Source organism: Leucoraja erinacea, chromosome 10, assembly GCF_028641065.1.
Source record: "Leucoraja erinacea ecotype New England chromosome 10, Leri_hhj_1, whole genome shotgun sequence".
NCBI lineage: Eukaryota > Metazoa > Chordata > Chondrichthyes > Rajiformes > Rajidae > Leucoraja > Leucoraja erinaceus.
The window spans coordinates 47,801,900-47,826,838 of NC_073386.1; the positions used below are offsets into that span (position 1 = coordinate 47,801,900).

General features: G+C 42.4%; 1 protein-coding gene across 6 annotated transcripts in view; it reads right to left on the reverse strand.

Moving 5' to 3' along the window:
* Window positions 1–24,939, reverse strand: part of prg4b (proteoglycan 4b) — a 138,309-nt gene that overhangs the window by 59,749 nt on the left and 53,621 nt on the right. For 5 of the 6 annotated variants that reach the window (XM_055642159.1, XM_055642161.1, XM_055642158.1 and 2 more), the window contains one exon: window positions 7,541–10,887. The exons of the other annotated variant lie outside the window; for it this stretch is intronic. In XM_055642159.1, the coding sequence (XP_055498134.1) occupies window positions 8,404–10,812 (2,409 nt within the window). In that variant the 5' untranslated portion in view covers window positions 10,813–10,887 and the 3' untranslated portion in view covers window positions 7,541–8,403. Of the gene's footprint in view, window positions 1–7,540; window positions 10,888–24,939 lie in introns of those variants that run through there. 6 annotated transcript variants of the gene reach the window in all.

Sequence of the window (24,939 nt, forward strand, 5' to 3'; positions counted from 1 at the left end):
GTTTAAAGATGTGATTTTTAAGCAGTGGGGTCAAGATGGAAGGGCTTTGTAAACTGAAGTTTTCCTGAGTTGACTCCATATCTTGAGCGAGAGGGATGCAATTGGGCCTGCACCCACAGATGTTATAGGAAGGGGGAGTTGGGAGCATAGGACAGACCGCAACGGGAGATGTGAACTCGCCTTTTCCATGTGTACCCAGGTCGGTAGGTGGTCGCAATCATCATTCATCCAGTACAGGATTTTTTGCAAGTTAGCTGCCCAGTAGTATCGCCTAAAGTCAGGAAGTGCCAAACCGCCGTCACTCTTAGAAGACTGTAGTACCGTCTTTCAAATTCTGGCCGGTTTGCTACCCCATAAAAATTTAGATATTCTCCTTTCTAATTTACAAAAAAAGATTTAGTGATAAGTATAGGGACGTGCTGGAAAAGATACAGGAATTTGGGTAGAACGACCATCTTGACCAGATTTATCCGGGCCGCGAGGGATAACGGTAAAACTGACCAGCGGTCAAAGTCTCTTTCAGCTTTCTCAACCAGAGGCAGGAAGTTTGTGCGGAACATATCAGATATAGGTATTGTGATAAAAACACCGAGGTAGCGAAATCCACCCTCCGCCCATTTAAATGAGGTTAAAGAGCGAGGGAGCTGCTTAGCCGATGAGTTAATCGGTAATAGCTCACTCTTTTGGTAGTTAAGTTTATAACCAGAATACGCGCCAAACCGTTTTAAAATATTCGTAATCACAGGGAGAGAGCTGACTGGATTCGAGATGTACAGGAGCAGGTCATCCGCATACAATGAGACTTTATGAGTTGTGTCGAACCGTGTAATACCTTTAAAGCCCTTCTCTGAGCATAACCAGACCGCCAAGGGCTCTATCGTGACAGCAAACAGAAGTGGTGATAACGGGTAACCCTGCCTGGTACCTCTCCGAAGGGGGAAGTGGGGTGACAGTGTGTTGTTTGTTTGTACTGAGGCCACCGGGGACGAGTATAATAAACTGACCCAATGAATGAAACTGTTACCGAGGCCAAACCTGTCCATCGCCTCGTATAGGTACTTCCACTCGACCCTGTCGAAAGCTTTTTCGGCGTCAAGGGAGACCACTATCTCCGGGGTCTCACTACTCGGTGAGTGGATGATGTTAAGGAGACGCCTAGTATTGTGGGAGGACTGTCGGCCTGGCATAAACCCTGTTTGATCTAACGAGATAATAGAGGGCATCACTTGTTGAAGACGGAGTGCAAGGACTTTAGAGAGGATTTTGAGGTCCATATTCAGGAGTGAAATTGGTCTATAGCTACTACAAAGCAGGGGATCTTTCTCCTTTTTAAGAATTAGGGAGATAGTAGCCCACGACAAGGTGGGCGGTAGGCGACGATGTAGAAACGCCTCGTTGTACATATCTCTCAGGACAGGTGCGAGGAGAGCGGGGAAAGCTTTGTAATATTCTACAGTGAAGCCGTCAGGGCCGGGCGATTTTCCGCTTTGCAGCGATGTGATGGCTGCTTGGACCTCAGTGACAGTTATGGGACCACCCAAGTCTCTCGTGGCTTCATCGTCAATTCGGGGAAACGTCATATTACGGAGCATGTCATCTGCAGTGGGAGGACAATCGGAAGCGTATAGTTCAGCGTAGAATTTAGCAAATGCTTCATTAATTCTAAGAGGATCAGTATAAATCTCCCCTAAGCTGGATCTAATGGCTGGAATTAGCCGTGAAGTCGCCTCGGTTCTGGCCTAATAGGCCAGAAACTTCCCAGCTTTATCCCCAGATTCAAAAAAGTGATGCCTAGATTTAAGCAGTCGTAGCTTAGCTTTATTAGTAGACATGAGGTCAAAGTCTGTTTGTAACCTAAGGCGTTCTCCAAAAAGGTTAGGGTCTGGGTCAGATGCATATTTGTCATCAATGTCCTTTATTTTTCGTAACAGGTCTGCCGTTTGGGAAGTCTCGGTTCTTTTCAGGTTGGAGACAAAAGAGATAAGTTGGCCCCTAATATAGGCTTTTGAAGCTTCCCAGAGTATACCTCTTGCTATGACCGGCGAGTCATTCAGCTCAAAATATAAAATGATTTGAGAGTGCAGGAATTGCTTGTAGTGAGCCTCTGCTAGTAATCAGGAGTTGAACCTCCACTGTTTAAAGGGGTTAGTTCGTTTACGAAAGTGAAGATCGAGGGAAGTAGTGATGATAGTAATAATACCACAAGACAAATTAACAAAATGGTGATACTAAATAAGTAAGCCAACGTATAAGTGAAACAGGAATAGCTTCCTTTGATATAACATAGTATAACTTAAAGTTGATAAGGTATAAAGAAAGAGTTAGCATTAGAGAGATTAGCAAATTGCAAACTGGGTTCTTGGATTAAGGCGCAGGTTGGAAGAACATCAATTAAGTATTGTTAAACAAAAACGTTGTAAGAGCTAATTGGTGTAACACAGCCTTGACTATAATGAGTTCTTATCAGCCCCAGACAGTCCGCTATGAAGACTAGTGTAAACAAACCAGTCAAATGCTGGTCAGCTGCTAAAAACAAGAAGGCAGAGATCAAATCACGAACCACAAAGTGGGTCCATTGAGCCCAATTTTGGAGCCTTTCAAGTATGATTACACATAAACATTATAAGGAAAAGTTGTTAAGACATAGTCATGAACGTGGTGATTTCTTACCGGCCTCATACATTTCGAGACGGGGGTCTAGTATAACAGCAAGGCCGAGCGCTAGCAGTGGCTAGTTTCTAAGGGCAGTCAAGCTAAAGTTAGCCCATAATGTGACAGTAGATTAACATCCTTCCCTTTTAAAGTGGGAACTACTTGAGAAGGAGAAGGAGAAGATGTGAGGTGGCTGCAAATGGGGAAGTGGGTTTAGCATTCACAATGGGCCAGCACTTTTGATTTGACTGACACTCTCCCCTTATTTCAGTAAACATCTGTTCCAAAGATAGTTCTAGTTTGTACATGAGTATAGAAATTGTACATGAGTATAGAAGTTGGGATGTAATGTTAAAATTGTACAAGGCATTGGTGAGGCCAATTCTGGAGTATGGTGTACAATTTTGGTCGCCTAATTATAGGAAGGATGTCAACAAAATAGAGAGAGTACAGAGGAGATTTACTAGAATGTTGCCTGGGTTTCAGCAACTAAGTTACAGAGAAAGGTTGAACAAGTTAGGGCTTTATTCTTTGGAGCGCAGAAGGTTAAGGGGGGACTTGATAGAGGTTTTTAAAATGATGAGAGGGATAGACAGAGTTGACGTGGAAAAGCTTTTCCCACTGAGAGTAGGGAAGATTCAAACAAGGGGACATGACTTGAGAATTAAGGGACTGAAGTTTAGGGGTAACATGAGGGGGAACTTCTTTACTCAGAGAGTGGTAGCTGTGTGGAATGAGCTTCCAGTGAAGGTGGTGGAGGCAGGTTCGTTTTTATCATTTAAAAATAAATTGGATAGTTATATGGATGGGAAGGGAATGGAGGGTTATGGTCTGAGCGTAGGTATATGGGACTAGGGGAGATTATCTGTTCGGCACGGACTAGAAGGGTCGAGATGGCCTGTTTCCGTGCTGTAATTGTTATATGGTTGTTATATGGTTAGTTTGATCAATGAGGTTGCAGTGTCCATTTGGTTTAGTTTAGGACCAGCATGGGGAAGGTTTACCCCTTGACCATGTGAAGTGTAACGGAGATCATACGAAGTGTAATGGAGACACGAGGAGCTTTCTAATGTTTAATGCGATAAGCTGGCGTTGGATGAAGATTATAGTGTACGAGTCGGAAGAAGTTTGAATGTACCTTATTGTTTTTCATCAACAATAAATAATTTATTAATCAAAGGTCTGTGTTTTGAAGATCTATCTGTGAAGAAGCTCTGAAGGTCCCCGACGGAGAGCTTGCATGCGCATTAAGACATCCCCCTTAACCATGTAGTCCATTTAGTGGCTAGAGGGAGTAATCGCTTGAATGATATAAAAAATCTACCGTTAGAGAGGTTGTTGGAAAAATACACTCATCCTCATGCAACTGCAACCTTTCCAGATGGATTTCCTGCCAGAAAACCTTGGATGAGAACTCCTGCGACAGACAATTTGCATGGATAGCACAAGGGCAGAAGAATTGGATTATAAGTCAACTGTGAAATATATTATTAGATGACTTTTCTCTGCTCCTCGAAACAAACAAAAACATTATTTCACAAGTCCGTTGCTTTGGGGCTCTCTTATTTTGAGGAGGCTTTTGAATTGATGTCATTAAAACATGGACCTGTTAAATGAGTGAACTTATCACAATAAGGGAACGTTTGTTTAAGAAGGAACTGCAGATGCTGGAAAATTGAAGATAGACAAAAATGTTGGAGAAACTCAGCAGGTGAGGCAGCATCTATGGAGCGAAGGAAATAGGCGACGTTTCGGGTCAAGGCCCTTCTTCCAATAAGGGACCGTGTATTTTTAAGTTTGCCACTTGTACTTAGGGCTGTTTGGATTGATAACCATCGATTTGTGACAAGTCAATAAGGACAGAGTGGAGAACTAGGGTCATAGATATAGCAAGGAATTGTGTGTGCATCACCTGAGAACGGGCCAGTGGGGGAAGCTTCAAATGTGTAAATTGTACCATCAGTTGTTGCTTCTAGTGGATGAAGGTGGTGGCCGAGTGAGATATCTCCCTTCTCCTGTGGGAATGAGACCGCCGCTTCTACCAGAAATAACTCCATACTGAGACCTCGCAAGGGACTACTGGCTACCGATATCAAGCTGTACCCCCGGGAGGGCAAATGTGACAGGGCCAGGATGCTGGCTGTAGTGTAGGCTTTAGGTGATGCAGCTGCAGAGACTGGGCATGGGCAAGGAGGGGGCAATTGCGGAGGGGGGGGGGGGGGGGGGGGGGGGGGGGGGGGGGGGGGGAGGACCCCTCAAATGAGTTAGTGTGTGTGACGCTGCATGCCGCCTCCCCCCCCACAACCGCATGTTGAGGGAACAGACCCAACGGGTCTGCACTTGGTCTAGTACATAACTAAAACTCTGATCTTGTGCTCTTCCAGTTTGTGCGTTTATTCTATTTGGGCAAAATTGGTGCGCGATAGCGTTACAATTTTTCATCAGCTCACACACCGTTCCCCTGTGCTGCGAGTACACCAAATTTCATTCCAATCAGTGGTAAATTGTAAAAGTTAGCGAGGTTTAAAAATTGTAAAAACCGTGTGTGCGCAGATCGATCGCCTCTCCTGCCGGTCAGCGCGGATTGGTCGCTTCTCCTGTCACTCCTCTGGATGGTCTGCCCCTTCCTGCACCATCGGGTCTTAACTAGAGCTGAGGGACGCTGTTGGTGGCCGACAGAGGGGGGACTGAAAGCGGCCCAGCCCAGAGTCGGATATGTCACCAAACGGAAAGCGGAGAGTCTGATCCCGGTGGTGGAGAGCGTTCAGCGCCTGCTGTGAGTCCCAAACGCACCGCCAACGCAACACCCTGCAGCTCCAGCCCCTTACCCTCTCATCCCCCTCGCTGGCTCCTGTCCCCCTCCCCCGTTAAAAAACCCCCCTCTCTCCCCCATGGCTCTTCCCCCGTCTTTTCTCCAAGCTCTTCCCCCCCCCCCCCCCCCCCCCCCCCACATGCCGGCGCGACCATAACTGCTGGTGCTTCCGGGCCGAGCCGAGGATCCGCGCCTGAGGCTCCTCCGGGGCACGCAAGTAGAGAAAGGAGCGGTAACCTCGAGAACCTGGGAGGGAGAGGAGAGGGGATGGAGGGAGAGGAGAGGAGGGTAGTAGGGAGGGGAGAGGAGAGGGAGGGAGTGACTGAGGGTAGAGGAAAGGAGAGGGGGAGAGAGAAGTGAGGGGGAGATTGGAAGAGGGGAGGGAAAAGAAGAGGGAGGTGAAGAGTAGGGGGAAGAGAGTGCTAGGGATGAGGGAAATGAGCTGCGTCTGTGCAGTTGGGAGCTATGGGTGTTTGGTGGAATATTGCGTTGGGGGACCAAGCCTCCTGTGTGACAGGGACCCAACGGGTCCCACTTAGTCTAGTGACACTTAAAGGGTTGACAGTGGATACGCAACCCAGAAGATGCCTGTCAATTATTAAAGATGTAATAGCAGCGGATTTGGAAAGCAGTGACAGGATCGGTCAAAGTCAGCATGGATTTATGAAGGAAAAATCATGCTCTAATGTTCTGGAATTTTTTGATGATGTAACAAATAGAATGGATAAGGGAGAGCTCGTGGATGTGGTGTATCTGGACTTTCAAAAAGCCTTCGACAAGGTCCCACACAAAAGATTAGTGTGCAAAGTTAGAGCACATGGTATTAGGGGTAGGGTATTGACATGGATAGAGAACTGGTTGGCAGACAGGAAGCAAAGAGTAGGAATTAATGGGTCCTTTTCAGAATGGCAGGTAGTGCCTAGTGTGGTACCACAAGGCTCAGGGATGGGACCTCAGTTATTTACAATATATATATTAACGATTTAGACAAAGGAATTAAATGTAACATCTCCAAGTTTGCAGATGACACAATGTGAACTGTGAGGAGAATGATATGGTTGCAGGGTGACGGATATGTTGGGTGAGTGGGCAGATGCATGGTAGATGCAGTATAATGTGGATAAATGTGAGGTTATCCACTTTGGTGGCAAGAACAAGAAGGCAGATTATTATCTGAATGGTGTCAGATTAGGAAAAGGGGAAAGTGCAACAAGAACTAGATGTCCTTGTGCATCAGTCATTGAAAGGAAGCATGCAGGTACAGCAGGCAGTGAAGAAAGCTAATGGCACGTTGGCCTTCATAGCGAGAGGATTTGAGTATAGGAGCAAGGAGGTCCTACTGCAGTTGTACAGGATCCTGGTGAGACCGCACCTGGAGCATTGTGTGCAGTTTTGGTCTCCTAATTTGAGGAAGGACATTCTTGCTATTGATGGAGTGTAGCGTAGATTCACCAGATTAATTCCCGGGATGGTGGGACTGACATATGATGAAAGAATGGTTCGACTGGGCTTATATTCACTGGAATTTAAAAGGATGAGAGGATATCTGATAAAAACATATAAAATTCTTAAGGGATTGGACAGGCTAGATGCAGGAAAAATGGTCTCCATGTTGGGGGAGTCCAGAACCAGGGATCACAGTTTAAGAATAAGGGGTAGGCCATTTAGATGAGGCCAAACATTTTCAGCCAGAGACATATGAATCTGAGGAATTCTCTGCCTCACAAGGCAGTGGAGGCCAATTCACTGCATGTATTCAAGAGAAAGTTAGATATAGCTTTTAAGGGCTAACAGAATCAAGTGATATGGGGAGAAAGCAGGAACAGGATACTGATTCTGAATGATAAGCCATGATCATATTGAATGGTGCTGGCTCGAAGGGCCGAATAGCCTACTCCGACACCTATTTTCTATGTTTCTATTATGCTGTGATATGAAAATGGACAGTTACAATGCACAAGATTGTAGATTAGAAATATATGATTCCATGGCAACTAGCGACCCCGAGAATTACCCTCACAGTTCATGTACTGAAGTGGGTGAAACCAATTACACATAATTCGGATTAAGAACACATTTTTAGAACTAATTTGTTTTATTTGACAGTTCATAGTTAATTATTAACATTTTGAAGCAATACAAGCATAACCCTTCCCAGTTCAAGATAACTCCTCACCTTCATTTTTATTTCAGACGGCACATGGTGCAAAGAATACAAGCTTCTGATATTGTACAGCTATTGTACGCAACATGCACAACAATTGGTAGTGGTAACATGCCAATGTCACAAAACCTTGTCTCTGCAATAACATTGACACATGGCCATGAACTGTGCCTTGTCTGTTGCCTGGAACGGGTAGCCTTATGTTGCAGAGAGGATTTGTACAGAGTGTGGGCTCACACCTGCAGTGTCAATACCTTATGCAAAATTGAAACGTTGATAGATGACCAGAATTTCCAACTGGTGGACAATAAATCCAACTACTTTTTCACAATTGTTTTTAAAAAAAACTTACAAAAGAAAAGCAATCATTGTATATTTTTAAGTATACTGTACAAGATTTTTCATTCCAGATATCTAATTGCCATATAATTTGTACATTGAACCATATCATATGTAGGTATTGCTGCAGATAATTCAGATCAATGTATTTACCATTAATATACATAGGGCAAAGTAACTTTTTTTTGTTGAAGTAATGTCGGCTTCACTTTTTTGTGAATGGGTGGATTCAAATTCAAAGATAATCACCATGGCTTTGTCAAATGTAGAGCTTGTCTGACCAATCTGAATAAGTTTCTTGAAAAGGTAACCAAGTATATTGACGAGAGCAGAGCACGACATTGTTGGGGTTGAGAGCCCACTGATTGATATGGATATGGTGGTCCAATGGTCTGTTTACATGCTGCATGACTCTGAGTCTGTATCTCTATGGTATTCATGGATCTAATTGCCCCTTTTTATGCACACTTGTAGAACTGCATGGATGGAAATCCAAATTCAGGACAGCTTTCAATCTTTTCCAAAAGAAGCCCTGTTGAAACTCATTCTGAGGCCACTCCAGGTATGTGTTCTTGTTCATCAGCTTCCTCAATTTGCAAAATCGATCGGGGATAGAATTCTTTGGAATAGGTTCTAACAGGAGCAGGATGAGACTGTCCTTTTTATCATCAAATACCTGTTGGTGGGCAAAGAAAAATTCATAGTGGCACCATTCACTTTTCACAAAGTTTTTTGATAAGATGAAAATGGTTTTGTAGCTTTTTGATATGCAGTCAATGATATTAGTAATGATTGGCTTTCCAGGTTTGAAATCTCTTTCATGGATGCAGATGCGATATGGGGGCTCATTGTTCTCTAGCTGTGCTAACAATTTGTTCTTCACCCACAAGGCATCATGTTCACTGTATGAAATAAAAGCATTGAACTCAAAATTGTTCTGAACCTGGCTGACATCTAGATTTCTTTTAGCCTTGAGCCAAAGCCAGAGTGTGCGTATGTACCAGGTAATGTTATATTTTATACACAGCAGGATACACACTGCCACTAATGCTGCTATACATGCCACAAGAATCCCTACAAATAAGGGGATTTTGCACTCGATGGGAGAAAATTTCAGATATTTGATAACTTGATTCCTAAATCTTGGTGGACTGTAACACTGATACTGATGCGGCCAATCGAGAATCTTTGTATCTGTCTGTTGAATATAATTGGTGAGTGATTGAATTGCACAGGAACATTCAAAGGGATTATTGCTCAGTTTGAGCTCCGTCAGACCCATGGACTGTAATGAGTCCACGTTGACATGGGTCATTCCATTGTTGTCAATATGCAAAGTTTTCAGTCCTGCAATCTCAGGAAAAGAGACAATGGAATTTTTTGTCAAAATAATTTCCCGGAGGTTTTCCAGTCTTCTCAGGTTTGGCACAGTGGTAATGGAATTGTAACTCAAGTCTAGAGATTCCACTGATGCCGGCAAGCAGTCAAACACATTTTCTGCTAGGGAATTGTGAGATAAATCCATACGTTTCAGTGTTTGAAGCCATGTGCAAGACTGTTTCTTGGCCAAGCGTAGATCATTATGACTCGCACTTATATTGGACAAGCTTTTCAATTTATTTGTCAATCTACTTAGTGTATGTAGATCTGCAACTGTGTTCCTGTTCAGAACGAGAGTGTTAAGTTTGGGAAAAGGATCTGAACATTCTTCAGGAACAAAGGTAGGTCCCTGAAGTAAGTTGGAAGATAAATCCATATATCTTACTTCAGTCATGATTTCAGATACCTCACATGGGACGTAGAACAAGCTCCCCTTCATTATTCTTAACTCAGTCAGATGTCTAAATATATTAAGTAAATGTTGAAGTGAATAAAATTTGTAGAAATTTGGATTATGCAAGTCAATTATAGAAAGTTTACGCAAATTAATATTTTCCACCGGCACAGCCTGTATATTCCATCTGCCAATGCCATCCATTCTAACACCGATTAAATATAATTCTTTTATGTTTGAGTCCAGAACAGTGTTAAGGAGATAAGTAGTCATAGAATCATCAACGGTAATATTCATAATAACTAATGTTGAGATATTTGATTTTTTTAAAGGAAAGAATAGATCTTCATTTTCACCATATTTGACCAAATCAGTATTTAGAATCTCCAATGTGGTAGTCGATATTGGAATATCCTTAAAAATATTAATCAATAATTGTGGTTGCAGCCCAAACTGTAAATCTAAAGAAAGTTTCTCCATGCTTTGCAGGATATTGAGCGTTCCAGGTTCATATGTCTTCAATTCTCCAGGTATAAAATACATCTCTTTAATTGGGACTGCCTGAAGGGAAAATAAGTAACTGGAATTCAGGGAAGAGAGCAAAACATTTCCAAAACGTAAAGTGTGTAGTTTCTGCAGCTTGCTGATCTCTGCTCCAAAGTCAGCCGTTTCAAACCTGTTGTGGGTAATATCAAGGTATGTTAATGATCGCAGATGGTTAAATGGCAAGTCTGAAATAACATGCAGCAAATTATTTGAAAGATCAAGATGAAGTAGTTCTGAGTTTTTTGCAAATGATCCAGGTTCTATTTTGGCGATCTCATTGAATTGTAGAAACAGAATTTTCAGCTTGGTCAGATTTTGGAAGTTCTGCTGTTGAATTATTTTGATGTTGTTGTGGGACAGATCCAACTTCTCTATGTCTGGCCCCACGATACAAGGAGAAAGTGGATATCCAATTCTTGAACAATTCATTGAATGTGTCCCTAACCCATCTGATGATACACAAGCAGCAGGTGAGGAAAGATAAGTTAACACGACAATTGTCCCCAACAGAGTCATCTGTGCCATGATGTCTATAAAGAAAATTCCGTGTCCAAGTTTCAACTCTTGCGTCTTCCTTCAATATCCATCTTCAAAGAAGTTCTATCAAAGCAAAAAGTGTAATAATATAAATATTAATGCAACAATATTTATATAACCATATAACAATTACAGCACGGAAACAGGACATCTCGACCCTTCTAGTCCGTGCCGAACACTTACTTTCACCTAGCCCCATCTAGCTGCACTCAGACCATAATCCTCCATTCCTTTCCCGTCCATATACCTATCCAATTTATTTTTAAATGATAAAATCGAACCTGCCTCCACCACTTCCACTGGAAGCTCATTCCACACAGCTACCACTCTTTGAGTAAAGAAGTTACCCCTCATGTTACCCCTAAACTTTTGTCCCTTAATTCTCAAATCATGTCCTCTTGTTTGAATCTTCCCTACTCTCAATGGAAAAAGCTTTTCCACGTCAAGGGAAATGGAGATGATGTTCAAAAAGCTTTGCTCTTGCTTTGATGGTAGAGGTCACAAATTTGGGAGTTGTTGTGAGAACAGTCTGGGCAAGGAATTGCAGTGTATTTTGTAATGTGCACCCACTGATGTGAAGCTGGGCTGGTAGAAGCGCTCATTGATTGGGCTGCTTTGAGTTGGATGGCGTCAAGCTGCTTTGGTTTTGGATCTGCTTTCGAGCAGGCACGCACGTTCCTGACATGTCACTTGCACTTGGTAGAAAGACTTTGAGGTGTTGGGAAGCGATTCACTTGCCTTAGGTTATTTAGCTTATTATATGCTTTTGCTGCCACAGTATTTATTTGGCCGGTTCAGTTGAGTTTCTGCTCACTGCTAATTCCCCGGACGTTTGTTGGATGCAGGGAGGGGTGAATTTGTGGAGGGTGAGATTTGGATAAAGGAACCAAGTTTCACAAGTTTACAAGCATGATAAAAATACATGGGAAAACAAGTGGTAAAGAGGATGACAAGAGGTTGCAGTGGCATAGTGTGGATAACAGGAAGAAGGTAGCAAATGGAGTAATGTGGGGAAATATGAGATGATTTACCTTGTAAGGAAGCAAAAAAAATATTTTAAGTGTTAAGTGACTGCTAAGTATTGCCATATGAAAAACACTGAGGTAATTTGCGTTTACGGCAAGTAGATAAGAAGACAAATGGCATTGCTGCATTTTGCCAGGGGGTTAGTGTGCACCTTATAGAATTCCTGTTAAAATGTTGCAAGGTGCAAGTGATACATCATGTAGAGATTTGTCCTGTAGGCAGTGGTTTAAGTTTCTTGTTATGACATGGAACTAATGTGTGGTAAAGGCCTATAATTTCTAGATTGTGGAGGGACAAGATCTCATTGAAACTTAATATTTTGAGAGGTTGAAAGATCCTTTCCCCACAATGAGCAATCTATAAGTATAGATTATAATGTCAACATTACGTCTCTTTTTAGGACAGGGGGGACTGTGAAGGGGGGTGGGGGATGGATGGGTGGGGAGGTGTGGGGGAAAAACGTTAGAATTTGCTGTGTCTGAGAGCTGGTAATGTACACGATTATATTAATGTGGGGATTGGATGTGAAAGTGGGTTTGTGGCCAAAGAGCAGGAGAGATCTTTTGACTGCAAGCAGCGGAGCAACAGAGATGAGGAAGCACTTTTTCACACAGAGAGCCGCGAGTCTGTGGAATTCTCTGCCTCAGAGGGCGGTGGAGGCTGGTTCTCTGGAAACTTTTAAGAGAGAGCTAGATAGAACTCTTGAAGATAGCGGAGTCAGGGGATATAGGGGGAAGGCAGGTACGGGGTACTGATTGTGGATGATCAGCCATGATCACATTGAATGGCAGTGCAGGCTCGAAGGGCTGTGTGGCCTACTCCTGCACCTATTATCTATTGACTGATAGAAGGCTCTATGGATGAACCACTCCTATTTCTCATGCTCTTAAAATCAGAGCAGAGGCTTCAGTGTATTTGAAATATTTTGAAAACGTAAATGTACATATAAATACACAGATCGAATTAATTAATGCAAAGAACCTGGATATGAAATAACATTCTGATAATTAGTGTGTAGCATTTTCCGAGTAGCACGTACTGCAGAGGTGAGCATCCCTTGGTGTTATAACACTCAATCTTCCCACAAACTGGAGAGTGTTTTACATGGTTGCACAAGGGAAAACTAACAAAGTAATTTGTGATTGTCAATGCTTTGAAGACTCAGTGGTCAACTGTTCATTGTTCAGTTAGAAATGTGGTGGAAGACACTAATCTCCTGAAGCAAATAGATGAGTGGTCTCACCTGCACCATCATTTCATTGACACTGGAAAATGTACCATATATCTGGGCCACTGCACTCAGAACTGCCATAACTGTCATCAGTACTTTCTATTTGACAGGAAGTACTGCTGATAGGTTACCAGACAATACACCTTCAGTGTTCACCAGTTTTTGTTTCTGTCTTGCTGCTTTCTGGGCAGTGTACTCTGGATCACAGCACAGTGTAATCCAGATTAGAATCCTATAAATTCTATCACATGGTGTCAGTTTTGGGGATGATATGTGGTACAGTTGGATCCACAGTGGGTGGTGCTGGAGTAACGTCCGGGTCACATTGTGCCTGACATGAAACTGGGCAGGGCATCTCCATGGTGACATGCCTGACATTTTTGTTGGCATCAGGCAGCCATCAAGTGACATCCTTAACTGGTAAAACCCACTTTCACCCTTACCCACGTCATCACATCTTTCTGCTCCAGTCTATCACCATCTTCTCAACACAGCTTGGTTCATGACATAGAAACATAGAAAATAGGTGCAGCAGTAGGCCATTCGGCCCTTCGAGCCTGCACCGCCATTCAATATGATCATGGCTGATCATCCAACTCCGTATCCTGTACCTGCCTTCTCTCCATACCCCCTGATCCCTTTAGCCACAAGGGTCACATCTAACTCCCTCTTAAATATAGACACCCTGGTTTTGCTGAAAAGGGAGATCTGATAGAACAAATTCAAAATAACTGGAACTTCCTCAAAACTATACTAAAGAGTGCAAAAAATAAGAGATCCTGTTTTTTTTTGTTTTTTTAACTTCACAAAATGTTGCTACTGCAAAACCCATTCAATGGGTTCCTTAGTAGTGACATCCTTGTCAAAACTCCATGGCTTTCAGGGTGGACCAGGAACCTTGGGCCTGAAGATCAAGGTACAGTGCCCTCCGTAATGTTTGAGTCGAAGACCCATCATTTATTTATTTGCCTCTCCACCATTTGAGATTTGTAATGGAAAAAAATAATCACATGTGGTTAAAGTGCACATTGTCAGATTTTAATAAAACCCATGTTTATACATTTTGGTTTCGCCATATAGAAATTACAGCAGTGTTTATACATCGGTCCCCCATTTTAGGGCACCATAATGTTTGGGACACAGTAAATTAAATGAGTCATGTTTTGTTGCATATCCTTTGCATGCAATGACTGCTTGAAGTCTGCGATTTGTGGACAACACCAGTTGTTGGTTGTCTTCTCTGGTGATGCTCTGCCAGGCCTGTATTACAGCCATCTAACTTATGCTTGTTTGGGGGGGCTAGCCCCTTTAGTTTTCTCTTCAGCATATAAAAAGCATGCTCAATTGGGTTCAGATCAGGTGATTGACATGGCCACTCAAGAATTGACCATTTTTTAGCTTTGAAAAACTCCTTTGTCGCTTTAGCAGTATGTTTGGGATCATTGTCTTGCTGTAGAATGAAACGCCAGCCAATGAATTTTGAGGCATTTGTTTGAAGGAGCAAATAGCATGTGTCTATACAATTTGGAATTCATTATGCTACAGTACTACCATCAGCAGTTGTATCATCAATGAAGATAAGTGAGCCCGTACCCTCGGAATCCATACAGGCACAGGCCATAACACCCCCACCACTGTGTGTTACAGATGATGTGGTATGCTTTGGATCTTGGGCAGTTCCTTCTCTCCTCCATACTTTGCTCTTGCCATCACTCTGATATAAGTTAATCTTCATCTCATCTGTCCACAAGACCTTTTTCCAGAACAGTAGTTGCTCTTTTATGTACTTCTTGGCAAACTGTAACCTGGCCATTCTATTTTTGCGGCTAACCAGTGGTTTGCATCTTACTGTGTAGCCTCTGTATTTCTGTTCATGAAGTCTTCTGCAGACAGTGGTCATTGACAAATCCACACCCGACTCCTGAAGAGTGTTTCTGATCTGTCGGACAGGTGTTTGGGGGGTTTTTCTTTATTATAGAGAGAATTCTTCTGTCATCAGCTGTGGAGGTCTTCCTTGGCCTGACAGTCCCTTTGCGATTAGTAAGCTCACCAGTGTTCACTTTCTTCTTAATGATGTTCCAAACAGTTGATTTTGGTAAGCCTATGATTTGGCTGATGTCTCTAACAGTTTTATTCTTGCATCTCAGTCTCATAATGGATTCTTTGACTTTTATTGGCACAACTTTGGTCCTCATGTTGATAAACAGCAATAAAAGTTTCCAAAGGTGATGGAAAGACTGGAGGAAAGACTTGGTGTGGAGGAGAGCTTTTTTATACCGGCATTAAGGAGGCAATTAAACACACCTGAGCAATTACAAACACCTGTGAAGCCATGTGTCCCAACCATTATGGTGCCCTATAATGGGGGGGGACTACGTATAAACACTGCTGTCGGAGCAGGATTTAGATGAAGAGGGGCCCTAACCTGTTCCACTTGTGAGCCCCAACCCCCCTCCCAATCCCCCACCCCACGACTAGAGGAAGATGTTCCACCAGATTGACACCGATTTGGGGCTGAGCGTGGCCAATGAGATAAGGGGCTGGAAAGGTGCGCTTTATTTATTTATTTATTTATTTATTTATTTATTTATTTATTTATTGCCAGTGCTGGTGTCGAGTTATTGGCTTAAAACACTATTATTCTGAAATGGAGGGCAAGGAAAATTACTGAAGGGTTGTTTAGAGACTACAGTGCGTTGTGACAGCATATGTATGAAAATACATATGCTGTCACAGTGTCAAAAATATTATGCACCTTGCAGGGCTCTCACTTAATTTTTTTTCTCTGTTGTCAACCGGGCAACCTAGGCAGCTTTTTAAGTTGCCAAATGACAGTTTAGGTGGTCATTTAAGACGGCTTGCGGTAATGTGCTTGGACGAAAACCAGTCGGAATTATGCTCAATGAAGGACACACATATTATTTCTGCTTCAAATAAAGCCACAAACTAAACATATTCACCAATCAAGACATGATATATACCACAATGACATGCAGCAAAATTATAATACTGTATCTCAACTCTTTTTACACGTTGCAATGAATACAATTTCTATTATTTCTTTCCACTTCCAAACAAAAATGTGGTTGGATTATTCAGCATATGATCAACCTCGGTGAGACCAAGCGCAGGCTTGACGATCGCTTCGCACAACACCCCCACTCAGTTCGCAATAACCAACCTGATCTCCCGGTAGCTCAACACTTCTACTCCCCTTCCCATTCCGAATCCGAGCTTTCAGTCCTGGGCCCACCGCATATTGGAGGGGCAGCACCTCATATTTGCTTGGGTAGTTTACACCCCAGCGGTATGCACATTGGCTTCTCTAATTTCAGGTAGTCCTTGCTTTCATCCTCCTTCCCCTCCCATTCCCAGCTTTCCCACAGCCTACTGTCTCCGACTCTTCCTTTCTTTTTCATGTCATCCCCCCCCCCCCCCCGACATCAATCTGAAGAAGGGGCTCGACCCGAAACGTCACCTATTCCTTCGCTCCACAGATGCTGCCTTACCCGCTGATTTTCTCCAGCTTTTCTGTCTACCAATGGGATCCCACCACTGGCCACATCTTCCCATCTCCTCCCCTGTTGGCTTTCCGCAGAGACTGCTCCCTCCGTAACTCCCTGGTCAATTCGTCCCTTCCCACCCAAACCACCCCCTCTCCTGGCACTTTCCCTTGCAACCGCAGGAAATGCAACACTTGTCGTTTTAATTAAGTTCAAGGCTATGGGGCTGTACATTGGCCATGAAGTTGCTGCCTAAAAGTGCCAGAGACCCGGAATTCAGGGCCGGCCTTAGAGGGTGCGGGGCCCAATTGGGAACAATTTTCCCCTGATCCCTTTAGCCACAAGGCCCACATCTAACTCCCTCTTAAATACAGCCAATGAACTGGCCTCAACTACATTATGTGGCAGAGAATTCCAGAGATTCACCACTCTCTGTGTAAAAAAAATGTTTTTCTCATCTCAGTCCTAAAAGATTTCCCCTTTATCCTTAAACTGAGACCCCTTGTTCTGGACTTCACCAACATCGGAAACAATCTTCCTGCATCTATTCCGTCCAACCCCTTAAGAATTTTGTAAGTTTCTATAAGATCCCCCCTCAACCTTCTAAATTCTAGCAAGTACAAGCCGAGTCTACCCAGTCCTTCTTCATATGAAAGTCCTGACATCCCAGGAATCAGTCTGGTGAACCTTCTCTGTACTCCCTCTATGACAAGAATGTCCTTCCTCAGGTTAAGAGCCCAAAACTTTAATATAGTGACCTCACCACTACTAACCACTCCCCATATCAGAAGTATAATTGCAACCTCCCCACCCATTGGTCTCTCTCTAGCTTCTGTGACAGACCACGTACAGCTAGGGCAGCCACGGTTGTGTAATATCAATAAATAGTAGTAAAGACACAGTGTGTTCAAGACTCCTCTTTACAGCAATACTCCAGGTGGGGTCTCACCAAGACCCTGAACAACTGCAGTAGAACCTCCCTGCTCCTATACTCAAATCCTTTTGCTATGAATGCTAACATATCATTCGCTTTCTTCACTGCCTGCTGCACCTGCGTGCCTACTTTCAATGACTGGTGTACCATGACACCCAGGTCTCATTGCATCTCCCCTTTTCCTAATCGGCCACCATTCAGATAATAGTCTACTTATCTGTTTTTGCCACTAAAGTGGATAACCTCACATTTGTCCACATTATACTGCATCTGCCATGCATTTGCCCACTCACCCAGCCTATCCAAGTCACCTTGCAGCCTCCTAGTTTAGAGGGGTTTAAACAGTTTAGAGATGATTAGAGGGGTTCAGATGGGTTTAGAAGTGTTCAGAGGGGCATAGAGGAGTTTAGAGGGTCCCAGAGATGTTTAGAGATGTTATAAGCCCCCCGTGAGAAATTGTATTTCTCTGAAATTGAAGATAGACATAAAGCTGGAATAACTCAGCAGGACAGGCAGCGCAGCGACTCTGGAGAGAAGACCCTTCTTCAGACTGAACTGAACTCTCGTCAGTGAGAGTACTTGTGATTGTCTGAAGAAGGGTCTCGACCAGAAACGCAACCCTCTCCCCAGAGCCCATGCCCGTCCCGCTGAGCCACCTTCAACTTCAGAGCCAAACAAAAAACACAGAGTGCTGGAGGAACTCAGCGGGCAAGGCGGCTGCCTCACCCGCTGGGTTTCTCCAGCATTTTTGTCTACCGCAAAACGTCAATGATTCCGGGAATGCCGAGGCGACAGGGTGAGAGAGAGAGGGAGTGGGAGAGGTAGAGAGAGACGAGATGGGGAGTGGGAGAGACAGCGCGAGAGAGGGAGGAAGAGAGCGTGTCATCAACATGTCATCAATGCATCGATCTGCATTCCTCAGTAAATGTAATTGTGTTTTAAACAAATATTGATGATACCGAGTGAGTTTTATTCAAAGGAACACGGCGTCATTAATACGTTCAAAACACAATAACATTTACTGAGGAATGTGGATGGATGCATTGATGACATTGTATAACTATTTGTTAACTACTTGTTTTTAAGAAGTGCTAAAAGTACTAGTTAACAAATTGTTTGTGTCTGATTGCCGTGCAGCGGTTGTTATACATGTTTCTTTAAAAAAAAAAATCAGCATCTGCCCTTTCTTGTGTATGACATTATTTGTATCCGTGGCAGTTGATTGTCGCTCCCTTCAGTTTCCCAGGGGGTCGGGACGGGACTGGAGTTGTTTCACCGGGATCGCCAGCAGATGTGGTAATAAAAAATAAACGGAGATGACCAATGTCCGGTAATTATCTTGTGGTAGTCTAGCTGATCGATCAAATGGAGATTGGCCGGTGGGGGCAAGTTATAAGCCTTCTCTGTCCTACTTATCTCTGAAAAAATGGTTTTGGCGAGATGGGAGCACAATTAATATTTGCAAAGGTAGAATTATTAGTGATACCTGATATATAGATATGCCATTTATTGTCACTATACATGTACAGTGAAACTGAAAGCTGCTTGTACTCAGTGCATACATACAATTTTACACAAAAAACAAGAAACAGATACCTGATATATATATCAGGTATCACTAATAATTCTACCTTTGCAAATATTAATTGTGCTCCCATCTCGCCAAAACCATTCACAAATGTTCAATTAATGTAAGACATAATCTAATTCAATTTAAAATTGTACATAGATTATATTATTCAAAAACAAGATTGAACAAATTTTATCCAAATATATCCGCCACTTGTGATAAATGTCTAGCCCAAAAGGCAACTATAACACACTCCTTAGTTTCCTGCATAAAACTTTATAGATTTTGGAATGATATTTTTGAAATACAAAATTATTCAAGACAAGAATGGAACCTAATACTGAAATTATTATATTTGGTGTAATGGAAGATGGGAATAAATTGAACACATCTCAAAATCTATTCCTTAACTATGGTTTAATAATAGCAAAAAAATTAATACTTAAATTTTGGAAGGGTACATCAATACCAACGCTTAAAATGTGGATTGCAAGTATGTTGGACACCGCTCATCCTGAGGAATTGCGATTCCTCCTAATGGATAAATCAGACCAATTCATAACGAGTTGGTCTCCATTCGTCGTTTTTTTGGAATCATATGGAGCAACACAATTGTAAAAAATAACTGTTTCAGGACTGGACGAGGGTTGGTCAAGATTATAAATAATGATCTCCTTTTCTTTTCACTATTTTCTCTCTCAACTTTCTTCATTTACTCGTTTTCTTTCTTCACACACTATATATTTCACATCTTTCTATCCTTTACCATCTAACTTCTTTTTATTATTTTCATCTTTTTTCAATGTAACAAAAAAAAAAGTTGTACATAAAATGTATTATGAAAATATATATTAGACACTTTGGTGCCATATGACTGTACTTCTAATAAAATAAAATATAAAAAAAAGAATTATTAGTGATAGTTGGAGTGCTAAATATGTTATATGGATGAAAATAATAAGGAATTAGGCGGGAATGGAGAAAATCCCCTAGAGGAGGAGAAAAGTGTTAAGCAGAAAGAGGGAAATGATGGACCTGTGCCTATAATAACAAAGCACGTGGCAGCAAAATATCCCCGACACCCTGTAGAGAAGGCACCCCGGTAGAGGATCATTTTAATGATCTGTTGATGATGGCAGCCGCATTACGCCAGCACCAACCTCCCTATAACCCGGCGTATATAGAGGAAGATCAGTTGCTGAGGCTCTGTTTCCACCTCTGGTGGCTCGGATGGATTGGATGGAAGGAATCCCACCTCCTCCGGCTAGTCCAGAAGAAGCAGATGTTACCAATGGGAGGGGACCAGATACATGATTGAGAAGAAATATAATAGATATGAAGAAGGATGAGCAAACAAAGCTCCAGGTGATGAATGGTAAGGAAGAGTCTAAGCCCGAGTCTCTGATAGAGACCCCCGTATTATGATAGGAGAAGTTCCCGTGTTGAAACCCTGGACTCCAGCTGAAGCTAGAGGCATGGTTGCAGAAGCTCCAGATCCCTTGAAGAAAACAAGTGAATTTCTTAATTGATTGTGCAGCAATCAGATGTGCAGCATTTAAATCCCTCTCCCGGGCGATGTGCAGATGCTGCTGAAATGTGCATATGGAAACTCATGGGCTACCCTAAAAGATAGGTTTGCAGTTCCTCACGGAGAAAATGGAGATTTGAGAGCAAATGATGATCAGCAGGCTCTGGGGAAATGAATGCCTCATTCACTGGTTGTGTCTAAAACTGGAGGATGAAAGAGACGAGATAGATGTATATTTTTCACGAGAGTTAGATGACATTTCGAATGAGCTGCCAAAGATGGTGCTGGAGACAGGAACAACAACATTCAAGACCCTTTTTAACAGGTACATGAATAAGTACGTTCTTTTTGCGTTTGTCGTTTTGTCTTTTCTTTTTGCCTTTGTCGTTTGTCTTTTTGCGTCGTCTTTTTGCGTTGTCGTTTGTCTTTTTGCGTTCGTCTTTTTGCGTTGTCGTTTGGCTTTTTGCGTTTGTCTTTTTGCGTTTTGTCGTTTGTCTTTTTGCGTTTGTCGTTTGTCTTTTTGCCTTTGTCGTTTGTCGTTTTCTTTTTGCCTTTGTCGTTTGTCTTTTTGCCTTTGTCGTTTGTCTTGAACGACAAAAAGGCAAAAAGACAAACGACAAAGGCAAAAAGACAAACGACAAAGGCAAAAAGACAAACGACAAAGGCAAAAAGACAAGCGACAAAGGCAGAAAGACAAGCGACGACACACGCAAAAAGACAAACGACAAACGCAAAAAGACAAACGCCTTTTTGCGTTTATCGTTTGTCTGTTTGCGTGTGTCGTTTGTCTTTTTCTTTTTGCGTTTGTCGTTTGTCTTTTTGCGTTTGTGGTTTGTCTTTTTTTGTCTTTTTGCGTTTGTGGTTTGTCTTTTTGCGTTTGTCGTTTGTCTTTTTGCGTTTGTCGCGTTTGTCGTCGTTTGTCTTTTTGCGTGTGTCGTTTGTCTTTTTGCGTGTGTCGTTTGTCATTTTGCGTGTGTCGTTTGTCTTTTTGCGTCGTTTGTCTTTTTGCGTTTGTCGTTTGTCGTTTGTCTTTTTGCGTTTGTCGCTCGTCTTTTTGCGTCGCTTTTTTGCATTTTTCTTTGTCTTTTTGCGTTTGTCGTTTGTCGGTAGTCTTTTTTTGCGTTTTCGTCGTTTGTCGTTTCGTCTTTTTTGCGTTTGTCGGTTGTCTTTTTTGCGTTTGTCGTTCCTCTTTTTTTTTGCGTTTGTTGGTCGTCTTTTTGCGTTTGTCGGTCGTCTTTTTGCGTTTGTCCGTCGTCTTTTTGCGTCGTTTTTTTGCCATTTTTAAAAAAAAAATTTAAAATATTTTATTTTATTAGAAGTAAGCACAGTCATATGGCGCCAAAGTGCCTAATATATATTTTCATAATACGCAAAAAGACGACCGACAAACGACAAACGCAAAAAAGACGACCGACAAACGACAAACGCAAAAAGACGACCGACAAACGACAAACGCAAAAAGACGACCGACAAACGACAAACGCGTTTGTCGACCGACAAACGACAAACGCAAAACGCAAACGCAAAAAGTCGACCGACGTTTGTCAAACGCAAAAAGACGCCGACAAACGACAAACGCAAAAAGACGACCGACAAACGACAAACGCAAAAAGGCATTTGTCTTTTGTCGTTTGTCGTTTGTCGTTTTTACGTTTGTCGTTTGTCTTTTTGCGTTTGTCGTTTGTCTTTTTGCGTGTGTCGTTTGTCTTTTTGCGTCGTCTTTTTGCGTTTTTCGGTTGTCTTTTTGCGTTTGTCGTTTGTCTTTTTGCGTTTATCGTTTGTCTTTTGTCTTTTTGCATTTGTCTTTTGTCTTTTTGCGTTTGTCGTTTGTCGTTTGTCTTTTTGCGTTTGTCGTTTGTCTTTTTGCGTTTTTCGTTTGTCGGTAGTCTTTTTGCGTTTGTCATTTGTCGTTTGTCGGTCGTCTTTTTTGCCTTTTTGCGGTCGTCTTTTTGCGTTTGTCGGTCGTCTTTTTGCGTTTGTCGGTCGTCTTTTTGCGTTTGTCGGTCGTCTTTTTGCGTTTGTCGGTCGTCTTTTTGCGTTTGTCGGTCGTCTTTTTGAGTTTGTCGGTCGGTCGTTTTTTTTTTGTTTGTCATTTGTCTTTTTGCGTTTGTCGTTTGTCTTTTTGCGTTTGTCGTTTGTCTTTTTGCGTTTGTCGTTTGTCTTTTTGCGTTTGTCGTTTGTCGTTTTTTGCGTTTGTCGGTAGTCTTTTTGCGTTTGTCTTTTTTCTTTTTTCGTTTTTCTTTTTGCGTTTGTCTGTGGTCTTTTTGCGTTTGTTTGTCTTGTCGTTTGTCGTTTGTCTTTTTGTGTTTTGTTTGTCTTTTTGTGTTTGCCATTTGTCTTTTTGCATTTGTCGTTTGTCTTTTTGCGTTTGTCAAACGCAAAAAGACAAACGACACGCAAAAAGACAAACGACACACGCAAAAAGACAAACGACACACGCAAAAAGACAACGCCACACACGCAAAAAGACGACCGCAAACAACGCAAAAAGACGACGACAAACGACAAACGCAAAAAACGACGCAGAAAGATCGACCGACAAACGCAAAAAGACAAAAAACGACAAACGACCGACCGACAAACGACAAACGCAAAAAGACGACCGACAAACGACAAACGCAAAAAGACGACAAACGACAAATGCAAAAAGACAAAAACGACAAACGCAAAAAGACGACCGACAAACGACAAAAGCAAAAAGAAGAACGACAAACGACAAACGCAAAAAGACGACCGACAAACGACAAACGCAAAAAGACGACCGACAAACGACAAACGCAAAAAGAAAAGACGACCGACAAACGACAAACGCAAAAAGACGACCGACAAACGACAAACGCAAAAAGACGACCGACAAACGACAAACGCAAAAAGACGACCGACAAACGACAAACGCAAAAAGACGACCGACAAACGTTTGTCAAACGCAAAAAGACGACGTTTGTCTTTTTGCGACAAACGACAAACGCAAAAGACGACGCAAAAAAACGACAAACGCAAAAACGACGCAAAAAAGACGACCGACAAAAAGACGACAAACGCAAAAAAAACGCGACGACGACAAACGACAAAACGACAAAAACGACGACCGACAAACGCAAAAAGACAAACGCAAAAGACGACAAACGACGACCGACAAACGACAACGACGCAAAAAGACGAACGACACACGCAAAAAGACGAACGACACACGCAAAAAGACAACGCAAAAAGACGACCGACAAACGCAAAAAGATGACCGACAAACGCAAAAAGACGACCGACAAACGCAAAAAGAAAACGACCGACAAACGCAAAAAGACGACAAACGACAAACGACAACCGACAAACGCAAAAAGACGACCGACAAACGCAAAAAGACGACCGACAAACGACAAACGCAAAAAGACGACCGACAAACGACAAACGCAAAAAGACGACCGACAAACGACAAACGCAAAAAGGCATTTGTCTTTTTGCGTTTGTCGTTTGTCTTTTTACGTTTGTCGTTTGTCTTTTTGCGTATGTCGTTTGTCTTTTTGCGTTTGTCGTTTGTCTTTTTGCGTGTGTCGTTTGTCTTTTTGCGTCGTCTTTTTGCGTTTGTCGTTTGTCTTTTTGCGTTTGTCGTCTGTCTTTTTGCGTTTGTCGTCTGTCTTTTTGCGTTTGTCGTCTGTCTTTTTGCGTTTGTCGTTTGTCTTTTTGCGTTTGTCGCCTGTCTTTTTGCGTTTGTCGTTTGTCTTTTTGCGTTTGTCGTTTGTCTTTTTTTGCGTTGTCTTTTTGCATTGCCGTTTTTTTTATTTCGTCTTCTGCTTGCTTTTGTTGTTTGTCTTTTTTTGGTTTTTGTTTTGTGCCTTTTTCGTGTGTTTTTTGGTCGTCTTTTTGTTTGTTTGTTTGTCGTCTGTTTGCGTTTGTCGGTCGTCTTTTTGCGTTTGTCGGTCGTCTTTTTGCGTTTGTCGGTCGTCTTTTTGCGTTTGTCGGTCGTCTTTTTGCGTTTGTCTTTTTGCTTTTTGCGTTTGTCTTTGTCGTTTGTCTTTTTGCGTTTGTCGTTTGTCTTTTTGCGTTTGTCGTTTGTCTTTTTGCGTTTGTCGTTTGTCTTTTTGCGTTTGTCGTTTGTCTTTTTGCGTTTGTCGTTTGTCTTTTTGCGTTTGTCGTTTGTCTTTTTGCGTTTGTCATTTGTCGGTCGTCTTTTTGCGTTTGTCGGTCATCTTTTTGCGTTTGTCGGTCGTCTTTTTGCGTTTGTCGTTTGTCGGTCGTCTTTTTGCGTTTGTCGTTTGTCTTTTTGCGTTTGTCGTTTGTCTTTTTGCGTTTGTCAAACGCAAAAAGACACGCAAAAAGACAAAACGA